General features: G+C 38.2%; 1 protein-coding gene across 2 annotated transcripts; it reads right to left on the reverse strand.

Annotated features, from left to right (window-relative positions):
- LOC129274947 (uncharacterized) lies at positions 1-26,950 on the reverse strand. 2 transcript variants are annotated; one of them, XM_064108184.1, is made up of 14 exons: positions 26,643-26,950; positions 19,901-20,062; positions 19,123-19,265; positions 18,169-18,314; positions 17,153-17,207; positions 16,906-16,950; positions 15,784-15,850; positions 15,073-15,131; positions 14,261-14,300; positions 13,367-13,412; positions 12,543-12,710; positions 9,979-10,135; positions 7,988-8,160; positions 1-6,500 (listed from the first exon to the last, which is right to left on the reverse strand). In XM_064108184.1, the coding sequence occupies exons 2-14, from the start codon at positions 20,004-20,006 to the stop codon at positions 2,960-2,962; spliced, it is 4,746 nt and encodes a 1,581-aa protein (XP_063964254.1). In that variant the 5' UTR covers positions 20,007-20,062; positions 26,643-26,950; the 3' UTR covers positions 1-2,959. The 2 variants fall into 2 exon arrangements, with proteins under 2 accessions (XP_063964254.1, XP_063964253.1); XM_064108183.1 differs by having other exon boundaries at positions 26,505-26,651.
- Between the last annotated feature and the right edge of the window lie 525 nt (positions 26,951-27,475).

Below are 27,475 nucleotides of genomic sequence, written 5' to 3' on the forward strand. Positions count from 1 at the left end.
GAATAGAAAATTTCCTGAAAGAAATATGTGATTCACACAAAATATATGAAAGGTAGCAATTGCTTGGCCTTTACAACATAGAAATCTTCAGCAATCATGTATTTTTAACATACACACTCTATAATGTACTTGTGTTAGTGTCTGAGGTGAACAGCTATTTTGGGAAGACTTTCATTCAGCTTTGCATGTGATATTTCAGAGAAGATCATGTTACAGTAGAGATAGCCGTAAGAAGTATAAAATATCATGAAAAAATATCACATGAACATTATAGGAAAAACTCACACCATTGAGAAGTTGCAGGCGAAATAAATATATTCTTCACCGGGCTTTTAAATCTTTACATGTAAATGCAAAAGTTTAATAACCTGAGGGCAGCTTTTAAAAAGTTGAATTTTAGAAAAAAACGCTGACGGAAGCAAAGCTCATATTTTCTTTAAAATAGTCACCTTATTCCTGTAGAGAACTCGTCTAAACAAAAAGGGGTGCTTAAGTGTCATTTGATGTTTTAATAGCCCACTGGCGATAACATATTTACAATGTACAAGGCTCGCAAGATACATGTATCTGACATTTCCTGGTGTGTTGGCTCAGTTGGTAGAGTGATCGCCTCACGACCGGGAGGTTGTGATCTTAAGTCCCGGCCGCGTCAGACCAAAAGACATTCAAAAGGTGTGAGTTGTTTCTACCGTTTCCCGTTCAACGATTTAAGGGATAGGGCGACGTCAATCTGGCACTGCTCAGTGGCTGCCGGGACCGTGATCAATTATTGAGCAAATCACTTTATATTTGTGGATGCAAGAAGCAGACTATCAATCTATTGTAAACTTGCGAAGAAAAGCATGACTTTCGATTGATTTTGGACCAAACATTGGCTTGCGATCAATTGCAAGTTTCTCGAAACAGCCTACGAAAGGAAACCAAGTAATCTTTTTTTTTGCAAGCACGACATGTTAAAAAGCCTCATAAACTAGTTAACATCTCTTTTGATTTTATAATAGACAAAGGAGGTAGAATATCACAAAGTACTGAATTAGACACATCATAAAACATTCCTGAATAGAGTATGATCAAGGGAAATAAATGAGCATTGTCAAACTTATAGAACGCCCCTACAGACAACAAATAATACAATTTGATTCTTCCATCTAACAACTTTCTTACAAAATGTGAACATGATACATGTACAAAAAGAAAATTTGTCGTCGAGTACAATCAGTAAAAGGGAAGACCTACGTTCTATACCTTTATAGGAAATTTAACTAGCTCAAAAAATACTTGTGTAAAAAACGACAAGGTAGGAAAAGCATGAATGATGAAAAAGAAGGAATACATATTTGCCTCTTCACTGCAAATCCACATGATTGCAGGTCAGTAAATGTACAAATCGGAAGTGAATTCTATCTATAGGTATAATTAACACAATGTTGCTTTGAATGAGATGATTGAGGGTTAGGGGTATGTCACATTGGAGCGAAAGTTAATTTCTCGAATGAGGGAAAAGGACTTCGACAAACTATGCCAGACTAGGAAAAGTACGATAATGACTTTATCATAAGGCAGAGGGCAGAATATCCAGTAGCATTACAAATCATCTGCAGGGGCCCGTTGCAGAAAGAGTTGCAATCAAACGCAACTCTAAAAATCATGCGCAACTCTAAAAATCATGCGCAACTTTATTTTTAACCAATCAACAGTGCGCATTTTGGACTTGCAATTGATTTTTTGACTTGCGTTTAAACGCAACTCTTTCTGCAACGGGCCCCAGGGGTCATGAATCTGATTCCACCCTGGGTAATTGACTTCAGGGCCCCGTCTCACAAAAAGTTAGGATTGATCCAATCAATCTTAACTATATGGAAATCCATCAATGTCATTATTTTCAGTACAGCAGGAAATTTGCACAATGTCCTTAGTAAAGAAAGAGAACCACAAATGAATTTCCAAGAAGATGATGAGTGTAGAAATGCACATCAAATCTAGAAATATTTTGAACAAACATGCATTGCTGGCTTTCCATAGTTACAGTGGCTGATCTGGGCCCCGTCGTACAAAGAGTTACGATTGATCCGATCAATCTCAAGTATGTGGAAATCCATCAATGTCATAATTTTTTTCTTTTGGAAATTTGCTCAATGTCCTTTGAAAACAAAGAAAAGCATACTGAATTGTCGAGAAAATAGTAAATGTATGAATATGAACATGTATTTTAGATGTTGATGTACAATGTAGCTGGCATAGTTGTGATTGATCGGATCAATCGCAACTCTTTGTAAGGCAAGCCCCAGGCCAATCACAACTCCTTGTAAGACAGGGCAGTGAATGTTGTCAGATTCCCCATGAAAACTGACGATAATGCACAGAACTTAGTCAGTGGTGCTGACCAACGCTGCATGACTGATGAACACAAATCATATTTCAAAAGAATCAAGTACTACATGTACATGGGAATTACTTTAAATAAATGAATAAGACTGCAATGGAAATTTGACAGTTTGAATTGTAATCAAGGTAATAGCTTCTATCTGAATACTTAACCTACAAAATATTCAGAAGGCATTAAGAGACTGGAATCAGTTGCACCATGAACATCTCAGCTCGAAAGAAAGTACAAATAAACCTAAAGAGCTTAAGGTATTTTCATAATCATCCAGTGATCAATATAGTACTTTACATGAACATGTAGATTTAAATACTGTTTCGCGAGAGGACGTAAGATTTTGCACTTTGCCCTAAGCAAACAAACCACTGATTGCTGTACTTCAATCCCATCCAGGCTTCTTAAAACTTTCTAAAATTTAGTTCGCAAATGCCTCACTTGCTCCTGAATGATTATCATAAAATTGGGTGTTTTTATAAAATGTGATGCATTCACACACTCTGATAATGAAACAAGAAACATCTGTCAAATTAACACTGACATAAGTGCAAACAGGTGTAAAGAATATCCACATTTTTTTTACAAATAATACCCTGATGGCATATCAAAGATAGAATCAATTTCTGGACTACTTGCTTGAACTTTTACATTCCTCTTTCCTTTTCTTACGCTGTCATGTTCAACTTCTTTTACCTTCCTCCCCTTTCCGTTGACATTTGGAGCAGGTGCACTTTTATTCCTCCCACCCGAGAGGCTGCGGGATCTTAACCTTCGCTGCTTGCGGATCGATGGTGGAGTCTGTGTGCATTGATCATGAAGTTCCTTTCTTGTAGAGTCGTTCTTCAGTGGGCTGACAAAAAGGTCCTCCTCTTCGTCCATGCTGTCGTCATCATGGAACTCGTAGATCCTGAGCTCAGCATCCGAAGGGAGACAGAGGTTAAGTGCAAGGAGAGACCGGGACATCCTCGGGTAGTGATGTCTGCGCCGCACTGCGGAAGGCTGCAGGATGCGCAGCGAGAAGTGTGGCTTCCTGAAGGTGTAGAACATCGGAGAAAGGCCAGCTTTGAGTTCATTGAGGAATGTCAAGAATTGGGAGGATTTGGAGGCCGGCGAGGAAGCAGACTTGGATCGCTTCCGAGGAGACGAGATGTTGATACGCTTGACACGTCCTTTCATGAATAAGGACTTCCTAGATGACAGTGGAAACGCAAATGGGAGAAGGTCATGTCGATTGCTTGGACGAAGGGGTGATGATTGTACATCACGCTGACCCAAGAGAGGTGCAGAACGGCGCCTAGATTTGATCATCTGTTTATGCACTCGGTGCTTCACAGGAGAAAGTATAGATCCTTTCTGAGTAGGGCTTGAAAACTTTGGGAAGATGACCTCAGCCTCAGAGTCATCATGCACATAATTATTTGAAATGACCTCTTGCTCTTCAACAGGGGTTCCTGGTGGCAACACAATATGCTTTACACTAGGACTTTGCTGGGTATTCAGCAAGTTTCTTCTGAAGCGTTTGGGAGTGCTGAAGTGCACGCTCTCTCCATTTTTCTGTGGGGAATTCATAAGTTGGTTGGGTGACAACTCTCGCAAAGCAGCTGGTGCATTTGTTTCTGAGGGCTTACTTCCAGATAATTGCTCTTTCTTTGACAAAGAAACACTCCTCTTCTTCTTAGAAGGGGATGTGCACATTCCCGTATAAGAAAGACTTTCCACTGGGGTTGAACGTGTGGCAACCCTAGCATTGAAAGAACTATTAATCCTTGCACTTCGCCGTCTAGTATTTAATTTCGATCTTTTGTCCTTTTCACAGTTTTCAACATTTTCACTGGCATCCTGGAAGACTGGTGCATCATCATCATCAGACAAATGCTCTGGTCCGAAATCTTCAACTACTCCTGGCAAGATGTTTTGATTCTCCTTCTCGAAGCCAAAGACAGTCTTGTGGAAATTTGGCGATGGTAGCGTACTGAGTTCCGATTCTCTCCTCCTTTTGATTTCTAGTTGGGTGTCCAGTCTCTTCATGAAACCTGTGACTTGCTCTTCCCATTCTGAACCCTCTGACGGGAAATTCTCCACCTTCTGTAGGACCAGACCAATGGTGAAGTCATTGCTTCCAGTAGAACTTCCATCTTCATCAGGACAAGGATCAGAGGAGGGAATGCAGTACACACTAAGAGCAGCCTTATCCAAGTTCTGCTGCTGAAAGACTTCACTTCGATTGAGTGTTTCGTTAATATCGTCCTGAGAGAAGCCAAGGAAGCTGGATTCCTCTGCGCCCAAATCACTCCTGAACACCAACTCCAATGACTGCTCAGCTTGACTGTCAAGATTTTTGTCTCGTTCTGAATTTCTTCCGGTATTTCTCAGAGCATTAGAAGGTTGTGCCCTTTCTTCAGGGATATTCTGTATTATGCTTGGAACATCTTGAACCTCCGCTCCAATTCTTTCTTGGGAAGAACCAGAGGGAAGGCCAGAATGAGAGGCTTCTCCTACATTGCTAGGTTCTGTGTCATTTTTATGCATTTCTTCCTGTATTTTAGACATGGAGTCTTTGTTAACCATTGCAATGCTTGACTGGTCTTTTTTACCTTTGCCATTGCTTTTGCATGAGTGGGATATTTGGAAGTCTGTTTCAGAGTTATTGCCGTCACCTGTGGATGACTGACTCGAACTGACATGATTTCTTAAGGAATTTTTCCGTTTGGACCCTCTTGTAACATTTCCTGGACTTGCACTCTCAATGTCTTGGTTTCCCCTTGCTCTTTTGTTCTTTCTCCCTTGGCCACTTTTGGCATTTACTAAAGCTGGGGTACGTATTTGCTGGAAGTCATCACTAGAATTTTGATCACCATGAATAGCAGGAACCCTTTGCTGGGCTTCCCTGATGCAGGGACTACCAGCAGTATACTCATGATCCTCAACTGGCTGTTCATCATCACCACTGACTCGCACACTCCTTCCTCTTACTTTCTGAGGAGGGGCATCTGCATGACTCCTCCGCGACTTTCTTTTCTGCCTTTCAGTGTCTCTGTCCTTTCCCCTCCCCATTCTTCCTTTTATAGTTGATGGATTGACAACCTGGGGTGTTGTTGGATTGCTGGTGAACACATCGTCTGAATCAACATCTCCAGCACTTACTCGTTTCCTCTTGTTCGTCCCTCTCTGCTTTGCAGACCCTGGACTAGTGACTGTTTGGGAACCATCTTTGACACCGCTCCTATCTAGTCTCTCAACAGAAGACACTTTCTCGGTCACCGTTCTGTAATCATTTTCATTTACTTGTTCAGCATTACCCACATCTAGATGATCATGTGCAGTTGACTGTGTGCCTGTATTATCTGCTGCTGTTGTACAAACTCCTACTGTTCTAGGCTCTTCAAGAGTATCCTCCCTCCTTATCCTGGTGATCACAAACTCCTCACCTTCTTGCCTAATGGGTTCCTCTTCACCGGCAACACCTCTAAGAACCACACAAGATTCCTGGCCCTCTTGGGCAACACCATCCCCTTCAGGTGCACTCTGCGGTGCTATCGGTAAAGTTCTACTTTCCCTTAGCTGACGGGAGAGACTTCTCCTTCCACCACTCCGACGCTTCTTGCTGTTCCTCCCTCTACTTTCGGATACACCAGGACTGCTAACCCTGGAAACACCCGTAGATATCCCTGGAGAGGTAAAATTGGCGTTCTGTTGACTGTTCACCGCATTGCCATCCCCACCACTTAATCTATCCTCCAATCCGATGTTCCTGTTTTCCCCTGGATGTCCTGCATCCTCTACTCCTGCAGCATTACCACCTCCTACCAAAGGACCCTTATCTGCAGGGTGATCAAAGACTTTCCGTTTGCAACTAGCAGTCTTTTCCATAGTACTGTCATTGTTCTCAAGTCCTGATTGTCGGTGCCTTCTGGGATTTTCCCCAAGACCTGGTTGTTCTGCAGAAGTTCTATCTTCTGCAGTTTTCTTTGGACTCCTGCCGAGGTTCCTGCTTCTCCTGGAAGCTGGTGGATCATTCTTCTTCTTGACTTTCTCAGGATCTTTCCGACGACGGGCTTTCTCAGGTGTCCCTGGTGCTGGTAAGAGTAGTACCTCATCCTCCGTGCCAGAGTCATCAGAACTACAAAACAAACAATTAAGCAAAAAAAAAACCTAGTGAATTTTTTTGAAACATTCAAATGGTATGCATGTGTAATACTTTTAACCGTAAGACTGGGGGGGGGGGGCTGAATCAGCCCCCCTCGGCATTTTTTTTGATAAATCTGTAACGCGAAAAGCTAGCGCCGTTCCATGACATTTTTCTTTCAAGTCTTGCGCAACTTTTGAGACCAAACTTGCGACGCCTGGGTACGTGGTTCCGAAATTACGCAACATTTCGTAAGTGCATGTCTACCCAAAATTGCTCAAAAACGTGAATTTGTGTTCAAATCCAATGCAAATTGTGTTTTTAGCCAAAATTCATAAATGTATCATTATTTTCAAATTTACTAATCAAACTCTATTAATTTTTTCTTGTTTATGGTCAGAAAGTCGCGTACAATTTCCATTGAAAAAACAATAAAAACAATGAAATACATAAGAAATTTTAAAAACAATAAAATACATAAGAAAAGAATTGTGATATTGAATTTTTTTAAAGTACATTTGATCAGAATCCTACAAAGAGTCTGTGAATAAAAAATTAGAAATTTAGAGGCCTTATTTAGTTAATTAGAGCAAATCTTTGATTTTACGCATAAATTAGCATAATTAATTAATTATGAGATTTTTCGGAAAATTTGATCCTACAGTCTTGGAGATTATGCCATGGGTAACGCACGTGCCAATTTTCGTCGCGATCGCGCGGTAGACGGCCGAAATCATAGGGGGGGCTGAATCAGCCCCCCCCCCCCAGTCTATTTCGGGTTTAAAATATCAATTAAATTGGTAAGTAAAACTTTTTACAAACTTGTTTTTTGGGGGGAAGGGCATTATCAATTTTCTATATTAAACTCAGATTCTGTTCTCACAAGAATGTAAAAAGCAAAAGTGGATCTAAAGGCTGAGAAGCACTGTTTATACAGGGTTCCCAGCTTTTCAAGAAAACAAAATTCCCTGATTTTTCCCTGACGAGGTTTAACAAATTCCCTGATAATTTATTTGAACTCATTCCCAGTTTCGCATGTTTTCTTTTGTTGCAGTGAATTACATGTATTTTCACTATAAAAACAATAATGTAAAACTAATTAGTACACAGGCATGTAATGGCCTCCCTTCTCCAAATACAGCCATCCTTTCCTCACCTTACACAGAAAGAGGTTCATTCAAGGCAATCCTAGTACATATCATTAAATTACAACACACCATGTTAAAGACGCCACTTTGATATGCAACAAAATATTACATAGTCTGACTGACTACCGTGCTTTCGACTTTTGGACCGATAAAATTCCCCGATTTTTCCCTCATTTGTAGCATTTTCCCTGATTTGAGGTATTTTTCTATCAAATTCCCTGATTTTTCCCTGACTGGAAAAAGGTAAAATAATTTTCCCTGATTTCCCTGATGGGCTGGGAACCCTGTTATATTGCCCAGTGACCATTTGAATGAACAAGGATTTACACTTACTCCTCGTCGAGTGAACTTGACAGCTGACTGCTGGTCTCGGGTTCTACACTCTGAAACCTAACACAGTCTTCTAGGAATCTCACTAGATTGGGTCCCTGTGCAATCATGGTGTCCAGGTTGGTGTAGTTATTCTTCTCACCGACGAACTGCTTGTGTTGTTCCGTGTCCAGATGCTAGGAAACAACAAAATATGACTTAAGTTAGTATACAAATAATGAATGTTTATGGGTACAATGGACAGAATACTTCATGAAGTGAAAGATGAAATGATCCATTCAACGAGCCGTAGCCGAGTTGAATGGATCATTCATTTCACCTTTCACCGAATGAAGCATTCTGTCCATTACACAATGAAAAGAACATTCATTATTTGATTTATATGACACCTACAAATAGATTCTTTTTCATATGAAATTTGTGAATTTTGATGCAAAATATGCTCATGCAATGCGAGCTCGGTCTCTTGGTTATTGCGTAAATACTACTTGCGCGTTGAAAACACGAGTAGTGTCTAGAGCTGTAGTCTGGGTGCATGCATGCAATGGACAAAATCGTATGGATCCAAAATTGCACGGTTGATGACGTCATTGTTAAACGGGCTCAATGATCGATATCAACCAATCAATCAAATGACAAGGATCTATCTAGATGTCATATAATACTTAATATTTAGGCATTTATATAAGTGCCATCTATCTAGATATAAATCATTTCGAGGCTAAGTATTATCATTAACCTGGCTTTGGTTTGAGCTGCCGCTTCAGCTCTCAGCACATTCAAGAAATTGAAGAATTTATATTTTTGCCAAAGCGTAGGCCAGGGAAGCGTTTCATGAAAGGACTTGTCAGACGTTTTATCCGACAAGTCCCATTTTATCAGACAGTTACCATAGTAACAGTGCCTTTCAGCCAATCAGGATCAAGAAAAGATGTCAGATCTGACAACTTGTCGGACAGAAATGTTGATGAAACGGTCCGCTGGCTTTTAATCATTCTAGGTTCGGCAAAGTTGTCTTCCAAATTTACAGGATTTAAAAAATGATTTGTACGAACTATTCAACAGATATACCCATGTCCACTATGATCAATAGCATTTGTTATTTCACATTCAGGGATTCAACTCAAATTTTCCCTAAACTTCTTTTTTCCTAATCAAGATGAATGTGCATAAATAATGTCTACATATGACAATCAAGTTTATATGTGCTTTGTATACACCAATAAATAAATGAGAGCGAAGTTGGCTCAGTCGGTAAAGCTTCTGCCCGTCGAACCAAAGATCGTGGGTTCCAGTCCACCCCGGCGGATGACTGAAGCCAGTGCGTTGTGTGTAAACGTCTCTCCCCTATTTCATAGATGCAGGCTATGTTACAGTGGAAAACACTCCGTCCCTCGGATAGGACGTTAAATGGAGGCCCCGTGTAGAGGAGAATCACCACCTTTGCACGTTAAGAACCCACTGCACTATTCGATTAAGAGTAGGGGGAAACCCCGGTGTAGTGGTCCACCTGCATTCCCCAACCAGTTATCGGGAGGAGAGACCTGCGGGTCACAGTTCTGTGTGCGCGCCCTTCTTGGTGACCCAGATTGGCTGGCTCCTCCAATGCGCCTTTGAATGTCTTTGACAGATATATGGCGCTATACAAATGCTGTGCATCATCATCAAATAACTATAATAGTGATAATACCTTCAATAATTTAATCAATTTAATTCAATCCATGGAGTAGAGTATATCATGGAATACTGTTCATTTTTCAACTACGTGCTTGAACAGCTCTTAATAATTTTCTTTCATTCAAAATCACATATAAAAATGAGTTCGAGATAGAAGTAATCATGCACATAGAATTGAATTCTATATTCCCTTACGTTTTCTGACATTTTATTTAACATTAACATTTTTGTATGGTAATATTTGTTGGAGAAATATTGATTAGAGTCTCGATTTGAAGAGAAAAACAACACTTTTTGAGACAAAAATTAGTGGTTACCTTTTCCAGATTGCTGTACTTGACATTGCAGAACTCACAAAAGCCCCTTTTGGCTGCAAGTTTACTTTTGGACGCAGTTGCTTCCCTCTGTTTGGCTGCCTTACTCATGGCCTTCTTGCTCAGAGATTGGCTTCTACTGAGCTCCTTCTGCCGGTGACTGAGGAAGTAAATGGGCAACAAATACATGGATAAATGCAATGTACAGTGGTGCTAAAATGTAAGTGAACCGCACCAGAAAATGAACATATTTAAAGATAAATTCCATTTGTGGTAACGGTTTCAAAATGAGTTCGTACAGAATCCAATGAAATGACCACCAAAGTGTCTGTTTGTATAAAAAAAAAATATGTGCCAAAGGATTCTGGAAGAAATTGTGTAATTGCTGAGAAATTAGCAAATAAGCACAGGATTCGGGTCAAGCGTCGGGCCGACATTCAAAGCAATAATAATACACTGTCCCACGTGCGCTTATCTGTGTTGGTGATCTTCAGAATGAACATTTTTCAGCGTAGATTTCAAGATTTCACAAAGTTCAGTTTATGTAACTGTACCAGATTTAGTTCCTAGATGATATAGTGACAATTAAGCTTGGTTTCACACACTTTCTCGTGTAATCAGAGTTTACTGCAACTACTTTCATTTACCTTTAAAAGTTTTTAAGTTCTGACATGTTATAGATACTTGATTGTGAAGTCACGTGATACATTCAATAAAGTTTGGTTTCTCTGGGCTCGCCCTTCTTTGTATTGTTGTTGTCTACATTCAACCCTCAGCAAGACAATGTGCATTTTGTGGTGGGGTTACCTAACTTTCAAGCACCACTGTACATGTAAAGGCCACCGCACACCTTACGATTAATCTGCGACCCGATTTTAGAATAAAACAGTAAAATTTTATGCTTTTGTCAAGACACAGAATATTTTACTGTGTAATATTAAATCTGTGGCTATGCCATCGCACTTATTAAAATAAAAGTGAATTTAATATATAGTCGTAATGACGTCATAGCAATTATACAATTGGCTACGATTTGAGACTAATTTGGCCTTTACTCCAAAATAAAGGCTTCTAATCATACAAAATTATTAGTATTCTTTCAATTGATTTGAACCTCAAAATTTTTTTTTTTTTCATTCACAATTTCAGAAAATGAGGAAAATATAATGTGTTCCGAAATCGGATGGTGGACCAGTCGTAAGGTGTGCGGTGGCCTTAACAGAGATGCAAGTTTGAATTTCATGGCTAGGGCGTTAAAACGTTATTTCTCCAAATATAAAAACTGTTCAGGGCAGCTCAGTATTAGGTGTATTTTACTTTTAGAAACACGGCAGTGATGGCAACCCCACGTTCTCTGAAAACAGTCTCCTAATTCCTGAAGAGAACCCTTTCTAAGTAAAGGAAGGATGATACTTATGTCAAAAATCTAAAATCAAGCTTTTTCTGAGCTGAGCTATTTTTTCTATATTTTGAGAAACTAGGCTTTAACACGACAGCGATGATATGAAATTATGAACAACTGCACCTTGTCATGTTTAAAGCAAAGTATGAGTGCTAGTATAGAAATTTTATTTCCAAAGGAAATGGTTGGAATTATTCCTAAAATGTTTATCATAAGCCAGAAAGCCTGTTTAGAACCCCCCCCCAAAAAAAAAAAAAAAAAAAAATAAGCATAATCACAATAATTCATGCTTGCTTGCAATTATATTAATTTCATTACTACATGCTTTTTCTGATTTAGCTAACACAAGAAAGAAGATGTGGGACCACATTATAAACGGACAGACGATTTTCAGTCATTTTTCTGATCTTCATTCGCTCATTATCCTATCATTATAAATTTTCCTGAAAAAACGCTGGCAGATATCTTTTTTTTTTACATAGTTCTTGGTAAGATTTCTTCAATTCCGTAAAAATTTGATTTCATTATCTATTTACAGAGTTGATATATTTACATTGAAACATTATGGTACAAATTCTCAATTTCAATAGTTCCATGGTACAGTAAAAAATTATAGATTGTGCAGATTTTTTATACTACGACATTTCGAATAGGCTCCCTTTGCCAGAAGCACGCATTTATTGCACTTTTAATAGTGTACGTAATGAAATTAGTACAATTCAGTGTTGCCAGCTTTTCAGGAAAACAAAATTCCCTGACATTTCCCTGAAGTTGAAAAATTCCCCGATAATTATTTAAACCCGTTCCCAGTTTCACATGTAAATTACATGTATTTTCAGGATAAAAAAATAATGTAAAACTAATTAATAGTACCACCGTAACCAGTCATTCAATGGATGTTGTTTTGATATGCAACAAAATATAACAGAGTCTGACTGACTACCATGCTTCTGACTTTTGGGCTGATCAAAATTCCCTGAATTTTCCCTGATTTGAGGCATTTTTTTAGCAGATTCCCTGATTTTTCCGACTGGAAAACAGTAAAATAATTTTCCCTGATGGGCTGGGAACCCTGATAATTATGTACAAAAATCTGCATAGTCCATGGTATTGTACCACGGTACAATAAAAATCACCAGGGTAAATTTGGAACATTATATTTTACCTAACATCAGGTGTTCTCTGGCTGGCATCAGGGCGATCCTGGGTCCTTTCTGCTCCTTGGACGTGGCCCTCATTGCGAGTCTTGGGGTCGTAAGGGCAGCTACCTCTCTTGGTGTCCAACAGGATACGAGGCCACGATCCAAACTCTTTGGTGATTGGCCGGTGACGTCTGCATTACAGAGAATGATAATATAATAATAACTCTTATTTACCCAGGGTAGCCACTCTCAGCTGTTAGCTCTTCCTCCAGCGTGCCCTGCATAACATAACATGTTATTATTACCCTTCTCCATTCTAATGAATACGTAAAGCACTTGACAAGGCAGAAGGTCCCACTTTTAAAAGTCTTTGGTATGACTCGGCCGGTGATCGAACCCACGACCTCCTGTTCATGAGACGAGCGCTCTACCACTGAGCCACCATGACGGTCTGGTTTGAATACAACCAATAGAGGTACATAACTAACATGCATTTTCCTCCTCCAATTGGAAACAAGTTGTCAATTTTCTATTGATTTTCATAGTTTGATAAAAAAGGAAAAAATGTATATTGCATCATTCAAAACGGATAGTATATTTAACTGCAAAATTTTGATGAAAGTTACTGAATTACAGTTTAAAAAATGATTTCATCACTTAACCAATTTAGACTTATGGTAAGCTTAAAGACAGTCTAAGGCTTTCATAATGTAACTTTGGGCTGTGGGTATTTTTAATCATGCCACGCTGAACTATGGTATACAAAAATGAAATGGAAAAAAAGGTTTTCATGACATCATCACTTTGGGAATCTAATATCGTTTCATCATGCAGCCCGATGCCTTACCGCGGTCCATCTTCAACCTTGAGGTATGGCTTGGTCAACTGTCTCTCTGCAAAAAAATATACATAATGTATTAAACAATGAAATGATAAATATCAATAGTTAATAATAATATCAACATTTGCATACCGCTTTATAAAAATTATTTGAAACAAGCGCTACATATTACTACTTAGACTTTAGCACAGCTGCTTATACGGTGCTTCAGCATATCAGGCAGAAGCTTACCTTGGAGAAAATGCCAATGGTGAAAGTTTGAGAACAAACAAATGGCACAACTCTCCTAACAACAAAACTTAGTTGATTTCATTTTTATGTTTAACAATTTACAAAAAAAATACTCTAAATCCTCATATTGAAATAAATACAATTTTCCCCATTAACTTGAAACAAAATAATTAAAAAGGGAATGAAACTTGTGGAACAAGTTATCTTGTGTGAAAGCAGAAAAATGCAAGAACATCAACCAAAGGTTTAGTAAAATTGGACAGACAATAAAAAAAATTATGAACACACTTGAATGCCCAAAACACTTGAGCTATTAAAAGAGATCACCCTATTGGCAATACAAAGATCTACCTGTATATCACACATGTACAACTACCCCCCTTTGGACAAAAAATATACTGTACATCTACCGAAACATCTCTTTAACTGTTCGTTCTAATGATAGACTAGATAAAGGAAAAATATTAAGTGAAATGTGTAATAAACTAATGGGGAAGTTTTACAATTGTGACATAACGACGATAAAAATATTCAAATCCACATTATTCAATCTTCCTCAACTTTCTTTGATTTTTCTCTTTTAATGGTTTCAGTGGTTTCATTCTCCCTTATCATTGCAAAGAATAACCAAAATATATTCTATCCTGAAGTCCAATATTCATACTTTACCTTTTGTCTTTATAACACTCTTCTCTTTACTGCTCTTTTTCTGAAAATAAGGAGAAAAAAATGTTTTTAAGGGGCAGCTCACAGACAAATTATGTCAATAAATTAAAACTACTTTGTAATTAGAATATGAGTTTATGGCATAGTAACACAATTACAAAGGACCCATTCAAATAGAAGTCGCTGAACAACAAACGAAGGTACGTGTAGCATCAGGATAACTAGAAAATATTTTGAAAAAAAAACGTGTTATAGATGTACATGTAGACGTTGCTGGCTTTCCATAGTTGTGGATGATCGGATCAAACACAACTCTATGTAAGACTGGGCCCAGCTCTCTCTTTGTGGTACTCTTCATGCTTCGGTATCCTTCCTCCTTTCTATTTTTGTTCACCGTTCCCTTTATTTTTCACTGCTTGATAAATCAAGGGGGGGTGTGATCACCTACTACCCTTTCGCATCAAACACCACCACTCTACAGTATGAATATTATAACCTTTTTTATAAAGAGGAAGCTGATTTGAATATTTCCCTAAGGTATTAGTTCAACGATTTTCAAATTACAAAACAAAAATATCCAATATCTGAATGAATGCTGTGAAATTAAACTAGATTAGCATGAATATCAATGTTCCTTATTTCCATTTTCACAAAATGTCATTTCCACCATACATTCATGCAAGGTTTGTTTACAAAAAAAAGGCAAGTCCCGCAAAGCAAAATTTGGGAAGGATATGCCTGTACATACAATGCCACAAATGAACCTGGGGAAAAATGAAGGCTGGATGGTGAGAGGGTAGCCCTCGATTACTTACCTTGTCTTTTCCATTCAATTTTTGTTTCTCTTTCTCGCGACTGAGGTACTTCATCAGGACTGATAGTATCAAAATCAGGAAACATCACTAGACAGAATGGATCATCACACATTGTACAGTACAAGACTCAGAATTTTCTATACAAATAATGGTAACCCATGAGGATGGTGGAGTAATAATTATGGCAAAAACGTTATGGTTAGCAGCTCTGCGATGTGAATTACTGACTCTAACTAGGATCCAACTTTTGTTAGATCAGTTTCTTTGGTTTGAAGTGATAATTATCCAACAATAAGAATAGTTTATTGATTTTGCTTTGCTCAGCAGGCCTATACGAAATAGATTATTCGTTTATCATTCACTTATTCAGTACTTTTGGTCCTTCTTTCGTTGGAAAGTTCAACTCACACTCCTCATTGCAAGTGTAATTTTTTGGGGATGCTAAGGGCGCTTGACGGCAAGCAGCGCAGTTGCTGTGCCACAGCATGCTAACTTACGTACGAGGGTTATGTGTTCTATAAAAGGGTTTGATAGAAAAAAAATTATAACAAGTCACACCCTGAAGCAATAATAGAAGGAACAGATTTATGTAAATAATAATAATAATAACGCACTTCTTCCATAGCGCATATCACATTATGTCATAACGTCCCTATGCGCTTCCAAAGGACTTGGATATTATTACCCTGGCTTTAAACATGTAAAGGATACCATCCAAGTGTTTGACAGGAATATTCCAGTTCTTTGCATTGGTCAGCACATCAGTTGTGCCATACATCTATATAAAAGAGAAAGAAACAAAGAGAGAGAGAGAGATACATAGAGAGGCAGAAAGAGAGTGAGACAGATAGAAAACAAAAACAATAGAAAGTATAAACATAATACTAAACAATGAAAAGAGCCTTTATAGAGAAGTAATAATTTCTTTTAGGTAATACTAGTGTGTTGGGTTAGTTGGTAGAGCATCCGTCTCACAACCGGGAGGTTGGGAGTTCAAACCCGGCTGCGTCAGACCAAAAGATGTTAAAATATGGCAGTTGCTGCTACCCTGTTTGGCGTTCAATGATAAACGTTGATCTGGCGCTGCTCAGAAATAATAATTTCTTTAAAGTAATAATACTAGTGTGTCAGGCCCATGATCAAGTGGGCAAAATTAATTTTCGGAGGATATCTATTTCTAAATTCTATTTCAGTCAATCAAACATGGTTTTGGATATTTTTAAATCCCCAGGCATTGGTTGTCGTTAATGTTTTTAGGGATATTTTTTTATGATGTTACTGTTACAGTGTATGTGTGCCTGGAATAATCTGGCATGGTCAATGCATCAGAAGGGGATGTGAACTGGACCAGTGCAGTATAAGTAATTTCAGAGACAAAATGTATACAAAGGTCGGCTTTGATGTGCAATTGGTCATTCCTTTTGTCCTCGAAATGCTCAAAAAAAGCCCTGGAAAATAAATTAAAAAAAAGTTCTGGATGATCCCCTTTCAATGGCACGTTAAAGCTTATCCAATGCCGTTTCCAATGGTTGAGAAAAGCAACCCCTGAAATAAAAACAAATTTTTCATCTGCAGCAAATGGGGATTTTCCAGGACATTTTTTTTTTATTTCCAGGGCTCTTTTGAGCAGTTCAGGGGTAAAATCGCCCTGAGCCTATGTAATCTCCTTCCATTATACACATACTACCCTGCCCCCCTCCCCGTCCCCCTACCCACACACACAGCAACATAAACCGAGATGATTTTCCTCTAGACCGTCACATCAGTAGGTAGACCAAGCACATACTATCTTTTGAAGCAAAGACACAACCAAAAACTTTAAATGATTCTCACCTGCGACTTGGTAGCTTTTTGTACGATGGCTTTCCCCCTGGTAACCTGTTTACAAATAGGCAACAACAAAAAATAATAAAAATAATGTGAAAAATTGTGTATAAAATTCACAAAATTAAAATAAATCAAGTGGTTCTTGATTGAAAACTGTTATTATGTCAGGTTTCACACATGGACAGAAACAGGTAACAGAAAAATTAATTCAAATTTCAACAAATTAAAACAAAAGGTGAAACATTTTACTTACAATTCCAGAATCCTTGGTGGCGTTGCCTGGCGAATCTGTGGCGCCAGGCGTACTTCTTTGTGAAGACAAACAGATATGGAGGGAGGGGAAAGGAAAGAAAATTTATCAATTATTATCTGATAACCATCCATTGCATTTATGCCAGGTAGATTCAGATCCAGATAATGAACAAAAAAGCAAGTATCAAAGGTCTAAAAATCTCTTCTAAAATATAGACTTGTGGGATGAAAATCGAACCCCAAGAACTTGGATTGAGATTCAAGAGAAACTGTACTGCACCAGATCTCTCTAATCAGTGTGAATTAACATGATGACCAGCCACCCCCAAACAAACAATTATTTGCCAGGGAAGGTTCTCTGTAAATAGCTAATACAATAATTTCGTCTTAAAAAAATAATTAGAAAATAAATCTGAGTAGATTTTCTTCTTCGTACTGTGAAAAATTGCAGTTGTAAGGTAGAGATGCTGGAGTTTATAACACCTTTTTTCTGGGCAGCTTGGAAATTTCATAGGGATTACACAGTGTGCATATCTCATACTTGAGTAACCCCAAACTTTTTTTTCTCCTTATTCTTTGAAGCTATCATTGAATTTCCTTTATATTCAATCAAGTGTTCGTTGTTGTTGATCAATTTTGACAAGTTATACAAATAATGCTCAGGATGTGCTTTATCATAAATCCATAAACAGCATTTTGGGCAACTTATTGTTGGTTTTAGGGTGGCAGATCACATACATGTATGTCTTCATTATCATATGCCAAACGAGGCTCATTAATCAAAGGTGATTCATACTGTCATGATGAACTTTCAATCGGCTTTAATGGAATATAATCCTTACTTTCTGCCTAAAATAAAAAAATGAAAAGAACTTGGGAGTTGATCAGCTGGGCATTTCAGACTTTTCCAAAGTTACTATCGGTCAGATAATTCTAAGCGATGCCTCATGTCATCGAGAATTATTGACCCTTAAGCAAAGATTTCAATCGGCTTTTATATTGGAAGACAATTCTTACTCTCTGCCTTGATGGAAAGGGCTTGGGGTTGATACAGCTGGGCTGGTACCCGAGGGAACACCTTTAGATTTCCGCTCGACATCCTTAGCTTCCAGTCTGTTGGTTATTACGCACGCTAGGTCCTTTGATAAAAACTGCTCCACAACCTGCATCATTTAAAGTGACAATAATAAAAAATAATACAGTAATAGCTGGACCAACCACTAGTGATGGGTGATATTTCGCTTCCATGACATTAATTTGCTCCGGCAACAATTGCTCTGCTGTTAATTCCATTCACTAAAGGAATGACCAACTTAAACCCTGGATTGAACACTATGCCCTATCCTAAACCCAACCCTACACCCAACATAAACCCTATAGCAACCGTAACCCTATATCTAAGACAAAATAATGCCCAGAGCAAGTGTCACTGGAGCAGATGCAGTGTCACCGATATTTCAATATTACCGAAATTATGAAAATTGAACATTTTGAATATTGAAAATCGAAATATTGAAAATTACTGCCCAATGTGACAGGGAAAAAATTAAGCATTTTTTTTTCCGGGGCTACTTTTGAGCTCACCAGACCAAATTTGCCACATTGTATAAGGTTTACATTGGACTCTATGTGAATTTCAGCGGTTCTTTTTTAGTTTTCCAGGGCTCTGTAGGATTCAGGGGCAAATTCACCCAGAGCCCCCGTGTATTCCCCCCCCCCCCTGCAATCAATGTGATATGCCCAAAACATTGTCGATTATGAAAAGTTAATCACTATTTAATGACTACAAATGCTGGTGTGTATTGCTTTAAAACTCTGCGTAAGTTGGTACCCAAATAAAATAGCACAAAGCTTAGCAATTGATCTTAGCACAAATGATTGCACATAACAGTCAATGCAATGGATTGTAAAAATCAACCATGTGAACAGGTGCTATAAAGCTTTGTGTAACTTGGGCCTGGATGAACTTACCCCGCCTAGTTCCTCGATATCTTCCTTGAGTTTGGACAACTGATGTTTCTGCCTTGGGCCCGTTAGTTCCAGGTAAAACTTTTTTCCTTCCAGGGGTTTCTTGGCAGCAAACTCCAGCTTCCTTCCTCGTTGCCTTGGCTGGTCTAGAGGTTATCAAGGATGCAAACAAAAGGCGAGGTTATAAAACAAGCAAAACATTTTTGTTCATTATTTTGGGGGGCTGCTTTTCACAACGAATTGCCTGAACTAGCAACGTTGGTTAAGCTTTAACAATGCAGCGAATGAAAAAATTTTGGGGGCTCTTTTTATTTTTCAGGGCTCTCTTGACCATATTGGGGGCGAAAGGGCGAAATCGCCCCAAGTCCCTGTGTAATTATTTTCTGTTACACATGTATAAGCATTGCATAGACAGTTTAAAAACAATTATCAATTTCATTTTTTTTCCCTTGATGAACAGTATGCAAAGACTCCTACAGTAAATGTATTACCCATATTACAGCTGCTGTTTTTCATTTGAGCCACATTTATAACAGAAATATTGCACATTTAGACCTATTTCAAGATTTGCATAATGGAATGGTAAACTTTCTTAATCTCCTCCACTGATAGCGTCAATGTAATCAGTAATCATATTCACAATCTCTTGAAACCAATCATGGCGTCCATAAACAGATTTAATTCTATAATTATTTTATCGATAGAAACATAAAATAATCAAATCCTTCCTTTAAAGCTGAACAGTGGTTAAGATAAGAAGCAGACAAAAAGTGTCACAAACCTTTCCCATCAATGCTAGGCCCAGCATCGTTCTGACCGGGTGGGGTCTTGCTTCTTGATTTCTTGACCTTTGGTGCGGACATCTTAGACGTGGTTACCTGTGACATACTCTTATTTCAAGCACCTTTCACTGGATGATTAAGTTTCCTTCACAGCCATGATTCTGAAAGAGAGAAACAATGGGGACAGGGTACTGATTAATGAAAATGTCTTATTTGACCCTCATTTTTTTTTTTAAGATTGTTCTTTGGGCCTGATGTTGCCATCATACAATGATGAAATGTGGCCCATGACTGCCACATAAACCATCATTGAATAATGTGACAATTAATTAGATGGAATGGGCAGTCAACCCAAACCAAATATAGCCAGGGGCCGAAGCCACTTGCTCCTGTGACTGAAACAGGGTTTCCCCCTTCACAGCACAGGCCTTGTACAACAGGTACATGTACCAACACCCTTCATTTCATACAGGTTATTAACCAATTATCACATTAGTTTTAGCATGAATGCCCAAATAGTGTTCAAGTTTACCATAGATGACAGTGTAAATGGCAGTTTTCAAATGCGTTTTTCACAAAATGGTTCCTTTCATAAAATTCCTTTCATAAAATTAAGTGTAAACTTTTATTTATGAGATAAGATTCATATCTTGAGAACTTCTTAGAACCCTTAAAATAGTTTACTGGCAATCTTAAACTGAGCACTTGAGAAGTACTCCCACTCTGTGTTCACGACATTTGATTTCAAACATAAATTTTTAGTCACATTCATGTACACATCTAATGCAAATTGTGTTTTTAGCCATAATTCACAAGTGTAGGCCTGTCATTATTTCTACTTCTACTGAGTAAACGTAATCAATGTTGTCATGCTTATGATCAGGATAAAGTCAGCAACAATTTCCACTGAAAAAAGTCAGAAAACAAAGAAATAGGCATACAGAAGAAATTTGAAAAACAATAGAATACATATGGAAAAGTTATTACAATACCAAATTTTCTTAATAGCATATTTGATCATTATCCTACAAAGCGTCTATGAATAGAGAGCAATTTCAAAACTTCATTGTTAAAGTTCTAAAATTTTATACCAAATTAGCATAAGTAATTATAAAGAAAAATTGTATCACTTTGGAAAAAATTAACTGAACAGCCATGTAGATCCTGTTGCACACTACCTTTGTGCACATATTTGTGGAGTTCATACAATCAATGGCCAAGCTGGAATCTCATCATCGTCCTCCTCCTCTTCTTCCTCCAACTGCTCCGCCACCTCCTACATGTAACTTGCAATGTACATACTGCCCCCGAAATTATTGCCGAGCGATAACAACTCAGCAGCCCACGAGCGCCGTATGCTCGAACTCCGCTTACCATTTAAAAATAATAAAAAAATCCGCACTCAAAATCATGAACAAGCCTTGGAAATAGCACGCCGAGGAGCACAGTTTCAAATTCCGAAGTTGCGTCTTTTTTTCAGTACCGGTACCGATACCAAGTTTTTCCATACACATTGTATGAAAAAAAATCAACGCAACGGTCGGGAAACGGTTGCATGTATAGGGGTCCATCATGACTACCACCATGTGCAATTTCTAATGCACATTTTCCCCTACAGATATCACAATTCTGTGATAAAATAAATCGAATTACACAGGAAATAAATCCGAGTCTAGTAACCTCGCATTGGTGAGTTGTAATTCGTCTTTGCTTTTCAAATTGGCCTTGTTACATCCAAAAAACTTATCTTATTCGCTGATTATAACTTAAAAATCATATGTTTTATTTTTCTAGGGGATGAGGTAAATATCAGACAATAAATCATCAAACAAAGCTCCATCTATTTTACAAAGCCGGCGGGAGGCTCACGTACGTACGTGTTGGCGCTTGTATTAGCTAGCCAGTCTGAGCTCTGTCTCTCTGCCGGACAATTCGCTCAGTAAAGGCCTCAATGATGGTGATTTTCTGTTTCAGACAGAGTTTACATTTCGGGTATATTATTCAAAACTGCCAATGAAGTTTGATGATTTCTTCATTGTCATGTATATTTAAGTTATTAATGAGTTCATTCTCACCAAATTTAGACTCCCCCATAGAGAAATGCAATTTTCGTGGAGATCTGCGTTTTCAAAGAACTTCAGGAAAAGTTAGAGTATGTGGGCCTTTATTACAAGTCATGGCAGAGTACAGGTTATTGTACTGGAATAGATGGAGTAGAAATTAGATATTGAATTCATTTATATCCAAGTTCAACTCACAGTCACACCCACACAAACACACCCACATCCAAGATTCTAAGCATGAAAAAAATAACTTAACAAGTGGAATGCCTCTGGCCGTCTCACCTGCATCACGCGATTCAATATAGCAGCAGTGCTGATTTTGAAAACTACTATAACTCGCACAAGATGTTCAGTGATACTTGGTTACTCTTATTTCCACGTTTTATGAACTAGACCAATACACTTATAGAGATATATATGATGGCAATTCAACAAATACCCCCAACGTGGCCAAAGTTCTTTGACCTTACATGACCTTTGACCTTGATCATGTGACCTGAAACTCGCACAGGATGTTCAGTAATACTTGATTACTATTATGTCCAAGTTTTATGAACTAGACCAACACACTTTCAAATTTATGGCTGTAATTCAACAAATACCCCAATTTGGCCAAAGTTCATTGACCCTAAATGACCTTTGACCTTGGTCATGTGATGTGAAACTCAAGCAGGATGTTCAGTGATACTTGATTAACCTTATGTATAAGTTTCATGAACTAGGTCCATATATTTTCTAAGTTATGATGAAATTTCAAAAACTTAACCTTAGGTTAAGATTTTGATGTTGATTCCCCCAACATGGTCTAAGTTCATTGACCCTAAATGACCTTTGACCTTGGTCATGTGACATGAAACTCAGGCAGGATGTTCAGTAATACTTGATTAACCTTATGGCCAAGTTTCATGAACTAGGTCCATATACTTTCTAAGTTATGCTGTCATTTCAAAAACTTAACCTCAGGTTAAGATTTGGTGTTGACGCCGCCGCCGCCGTCGCCGTCGGAAAAGCGGCGCCTATAGTCTCACTCTGCTATGCAGGTGAGACAAAAAATCATACAATATTAAATAAGTAATAATTCATTAATAAGTGAACAGGTACATGTATTCCTCAAAATACAAAAACGTAGCATTTGAAAAGAGCCCCCGAAATGCAAAAAGGAGCGAGCCCCCAAAAGGTAGAAATGGAGCCCCCGAAATTTTACAAAAAAATGAAAACGGAGCCCCCGAAAAACTACATGTATACAGGGAATACTTTTGCTTTACAAATTTGAATAGCATTTTTGGTCATAAAAGCTCTTAAAGAGAAATGCCAGTAGTTGCAATAAACACTGATTTCATGAGAAAGTCTGTAAAACCAGGCTTAATTGTCAGTATATCATCGAGGATCTAGATCTGGTACAGTTACATAAACTGAACTTTGTGAAATCTTGAAATCTACGCTGAAAAATGTTCACACTGAAGATCACAAACACAGATAGGCACACGTGGGACAGTGTATTATTATTGCTGGAATAAAGACCAGACGGAAGGGACCGAATCCGCACTTATTTTGCTTATTTCTCAGCAATTACACAATTTCTTCCAGAATCCTTTGGCACATATTTTTTATTCATACAAACAGACACTTGGGTGGTCATTATATTAGATTCTGTAAAAAGTCATTTTGAGATCGTTACCAAAACTGGAATTTATCTTTAAGTACAGATCTACAGTCCTATATAAAATTATTACAAAAGACTTTATGCATAGCACTAACGGTCTTTCAAAAATGTGGAGCAAATTGCGATGCGATACAGGGAAAATTATTTGGTGTAGTCTAGGTCTATAGTATCAACGACTAGCTATTGTTAAGCTTTTTTTTTTTACACATAGTTCTTGTAATATTATTTAATATCTGTAATTTATTGTTATCTTGTGGGTCTTTTTTTTCTTCTTCATTCCTTTTTTTTTGCTACATCCCCCTCTCTATTCTCTTGCCATGCTTGCTCTCCTATCTTGCACCTGCTTGCCCTTTTTTTTAATATAGGCCTACATGTAAAATTAAATCTGTCTCATTACATGCATCTGCTGATGTTATTGCATTTTTAAACATGGTATATATTTTTTTCTTTAATGGTCACTGCATGTTATGTATCTATTTATTTTTTCTGTAATGTGTTTTTTATTGTAAACTCACATTGTTAGTCCTTGGACTTTTTGATGAGTATTGTTGAATAAAACCGAATTTGAATTTAAAATAATAACAACATATCAACTAGGCCTAGGTGAACACTGACAAGGAGTTAACCTAAAGCCCCAGTCACATATAGACACGGATCCTCACGGATCAACACGGCAACGCCGGCATGATCCGGGGAGGTCCGGGATCGTTTTGTCCCGGATTAAACGTTGATGACTGTAAACACGGACCAACCCGTCAGCTACAAGGACCAACACGGACCAACACGTCAGCTACACGGACCAACACGTCAGCTCAAGGACCAACACGGCAGCTATATTGACCAGCACGGCAAATGAAAATCTGCTCATAATAATGAGCTGATATTTATTTATTTTTTCTCATCCTTGTCGCAACATTATATTATGTTGTTTTTAAAAAAGATATCAAAACTTAAAACTTCCTTAACCAGTAAAAACGCTGTTTTTTATACAACGCAGTTTACTGTTTTAACAGTAGTTAAGTACTTTAAATATTGAACGACAAATTTAATTTCGATTTGATTTGATATCACTTTATTGAAATCACAGTAAAGGAAAGAAATTTACAAAGTCAATAGAAAACATAATAAAAATGAAGATAGGCCCAGGTCATGACGCATAACTGTCGATGCAGGGCAGTGGTATAAAACTTAATGTACAATTTTGATGTAACAGGTACATAACATTTATTTTAAGAAAATGAAATGTGAAATAGTAATAACAGACAAAGTTGGGGTAAATATTAAAAAAAAAAAAAATTATTGATACATGCACTAAGTTTACAAATATTAGGTTGGGGCCAATCTCCAAAGCGTAAGAAAATATCCTGAATCGTTAAATCATCCATTTAATCATAAATAAATTAAGCAAGTTTGTGTCAACTGTTTAACAACTCCTGAAAAGTTCATAAAGTAAATAGCGTTGTAAAGATTTGATGGGAAAAAAGAACACGGACTACCAAGGATACTCCAGGCAGCCACACGGACCTACACGGCAGCTACACGGACCTACACGGCAGCCACACGGACCATCCTGGATGGCTTTGCCAACCCGGCAGTCCACGGATGACGCCGGATGTTTTTGACAGTAAAAAACTGCCGTGTTGGCCTCCCGGACGTTCAAGGACCAACACGGACCACCCCGGACCTCCAAGGATGCCCAAGGCGCCAACACGGATCTCTCCCCGGACCACCCCGGATCAGATCCGGGATGGTCCGGGGTGGTCCGGGATCTATATGTGACTGGGGCTTAATCAGTGGAATATTTTCCCAAACTCTTGGAAAATTACTAGGACAGTAGGAGTATCTAGGAGTTTGGGAAAATATTCCATGAATCAGTGGAATATTTTCCCAAACTCTTAGAATATTTCTGGTATTTTCTGAGCCATCCAATATTATAATATAAATATTTATGCTGTTTGACCAGCGACCGATCGCATGCGATGTTTTGAAATCGGTCGTGAATAATACGTGTGAGGAATTAGATACTGGCCCCAAATCACCAATTTTGAGGATAACCGGAGGATGGACACGGAGTGAAATACGGGTGTAGAGTAAGAAATTTAGCTATTTTTCTCTCTCGTTACATTTTTTTCTAAAATTTTTACAATTAATAATTTTTTATCCCACCTTTGCCTCTAGCCAGTATCCGAACGAGTTCACGGTCCCGAAGTTTGGGTAGGTGTAGTGTACTGTAGCGGTAGTGAAGTGGAGCCTGCACGAACTTCGCTCGAGGTAGGTACCAGGTAGTGTACATGTAGTAACCAAATGTAAACGTAAACTAAGTAGGCCTAGGCCTATTTGGAGCATTTTATTTTTATTCTCTTTAATTTGATACAAAAATAATCAAATATGGATAAAGGGATCATATTTCAGAAATCCGTAGAACTTTGATTTTCCTTCAAAAACCATGACCATGTCCATCATGTATGATTATGAATGATCTTTGGCTGTGTGACTGTGAATGTGGTGAAAACAAAAACAAAAGTCAAAGCCAAAGCCTTCAAAGGGCCAAAATTTTTGCTGTTTGTGTTTGGATTAAGTCACCCTAATTAAGTGGATCTAACGTTAGATCTAACGTAAACTATGTAGATAAATTATAACTTGCCATATCAGGGAGTTTGAACCACAGAAAGTGTTACACGGTTCATATGGTATGACTTTGAACCCATCCGATCGATCCGGCCCTTTAAAATTTAAAGGGCCCTTTCATTACGCACACCACACGGGTACGGCCTACGGGTGCACTCCGTTCCCGTGGCATGCCCAACTTGTTTCACGTCGGCTAGCCGCTGCCGTCGCTGATCAACAAAAACAGAAGCAGAAACACACATAATTTACCTTCACCACAATTGTAGAACCATGGCATCGAAACATTGGGAATTTAAGGAAAATATGAGTGTCGCTGGCCAATATGATTCAAAGGCTACTCATCGACACTAACATCAATCACAGAGCACAGTGTCCGAAATTACTTACCTGCGCAGAGGCAATGATGACTGATGTATCACACTGCTGCCATTTTCATTCGAGATATAATTGGCGGGTCACGTGATCCAAACGCGGGCTGGATATATATATGGAGACCATAAAGTAATGCGCTCTTATCGGATCCTGCACGTCTGAAAAAATATTATGATTTATAAGGACGTTCCACAGTTAAAGTGAAATCCCTGTCATTTTCACCAAACTTTGCGCATAGGTACTTTAGCCCCAGAATATTCCAAATATGAAAATATTAATATGGGTCCATGTGCTTGCATTTTGCTAATAGAGCTTCAAAGTTCATCCAAATGGAGGTTTTTATTGCGCATTCAAAAGAAACGTAAAAATGACCATATGATCGTGATTTTTGCATGGTCAACCCCCCCCCCCCCTGTGAAAACCGTTCCGCGGCCCCTGAGTTCTTAACGGTCTACCCCTAGTTGATTAAAAGTCCAACAAGCAAAAAGAAATTTATGACATTTTGAAGTTTCGCTTAATTTCACAAAACAGTTCATGGTCGGTATGCAAATAATGAGCAGACTGATGATTCACCCATTCACTATTTTTTTTGTATTTTATATGAAATATGAAAAATTCTAAGTATCTCCTCATCAGCATTGGCATAAAATTTTATTACTCCCTGTGAACTTGGAATGACCAATATCAGTTTATGATTAAGTCAAGTTGTTGTCAAATCTGTAAAAATTGAAATATTGCATAATTCAAACAATAAAAAAACAAACGAATATAGTGAAATAGGGACATCATCGACCCCTTTTGCATGTCACAGAGTTGTGCATATAACTGTTTTGTGATAAATAAGAATG

This window comes from Lytechinus pictus, chromosome 13 (assembly GCF_037042905.1).
Source record: "Lytechinus pictus isolate F3 Inbred chromosome 13, Lp3.0, whole genome shotgun sequence".
Lineage (NCBI taxonomy): Eukaryota > Metazoa > Echinodermata > Echinoidea > Temnopleuroida > Toxopneustidae > Lytechinus > Lytechinus pictus.

Coding starts and splice junctions, on each gene's coding strand:
- LOC129274947 (XM_064108184.1), bottom strand. CDS start 20,006: ATGTCACAGGTAACCACGTCTAAGATGTCCGCACCAAAGGTCAAGAAA. Junction 18,315..19,122: donor ATATCGAGGAACTAGGCGGG/GTAAGTTCATCC, acceptor TAAATGATGCAG/GTTGTGGAGCAGTTTTTATC. Junction 17,208..18,168: donor CCTTTCCATCAAGGCAGAGA/GTAAGAATTGTC, acceptor GTCTTCACAAAG/AAGTACGCCTGGCGCCACAG.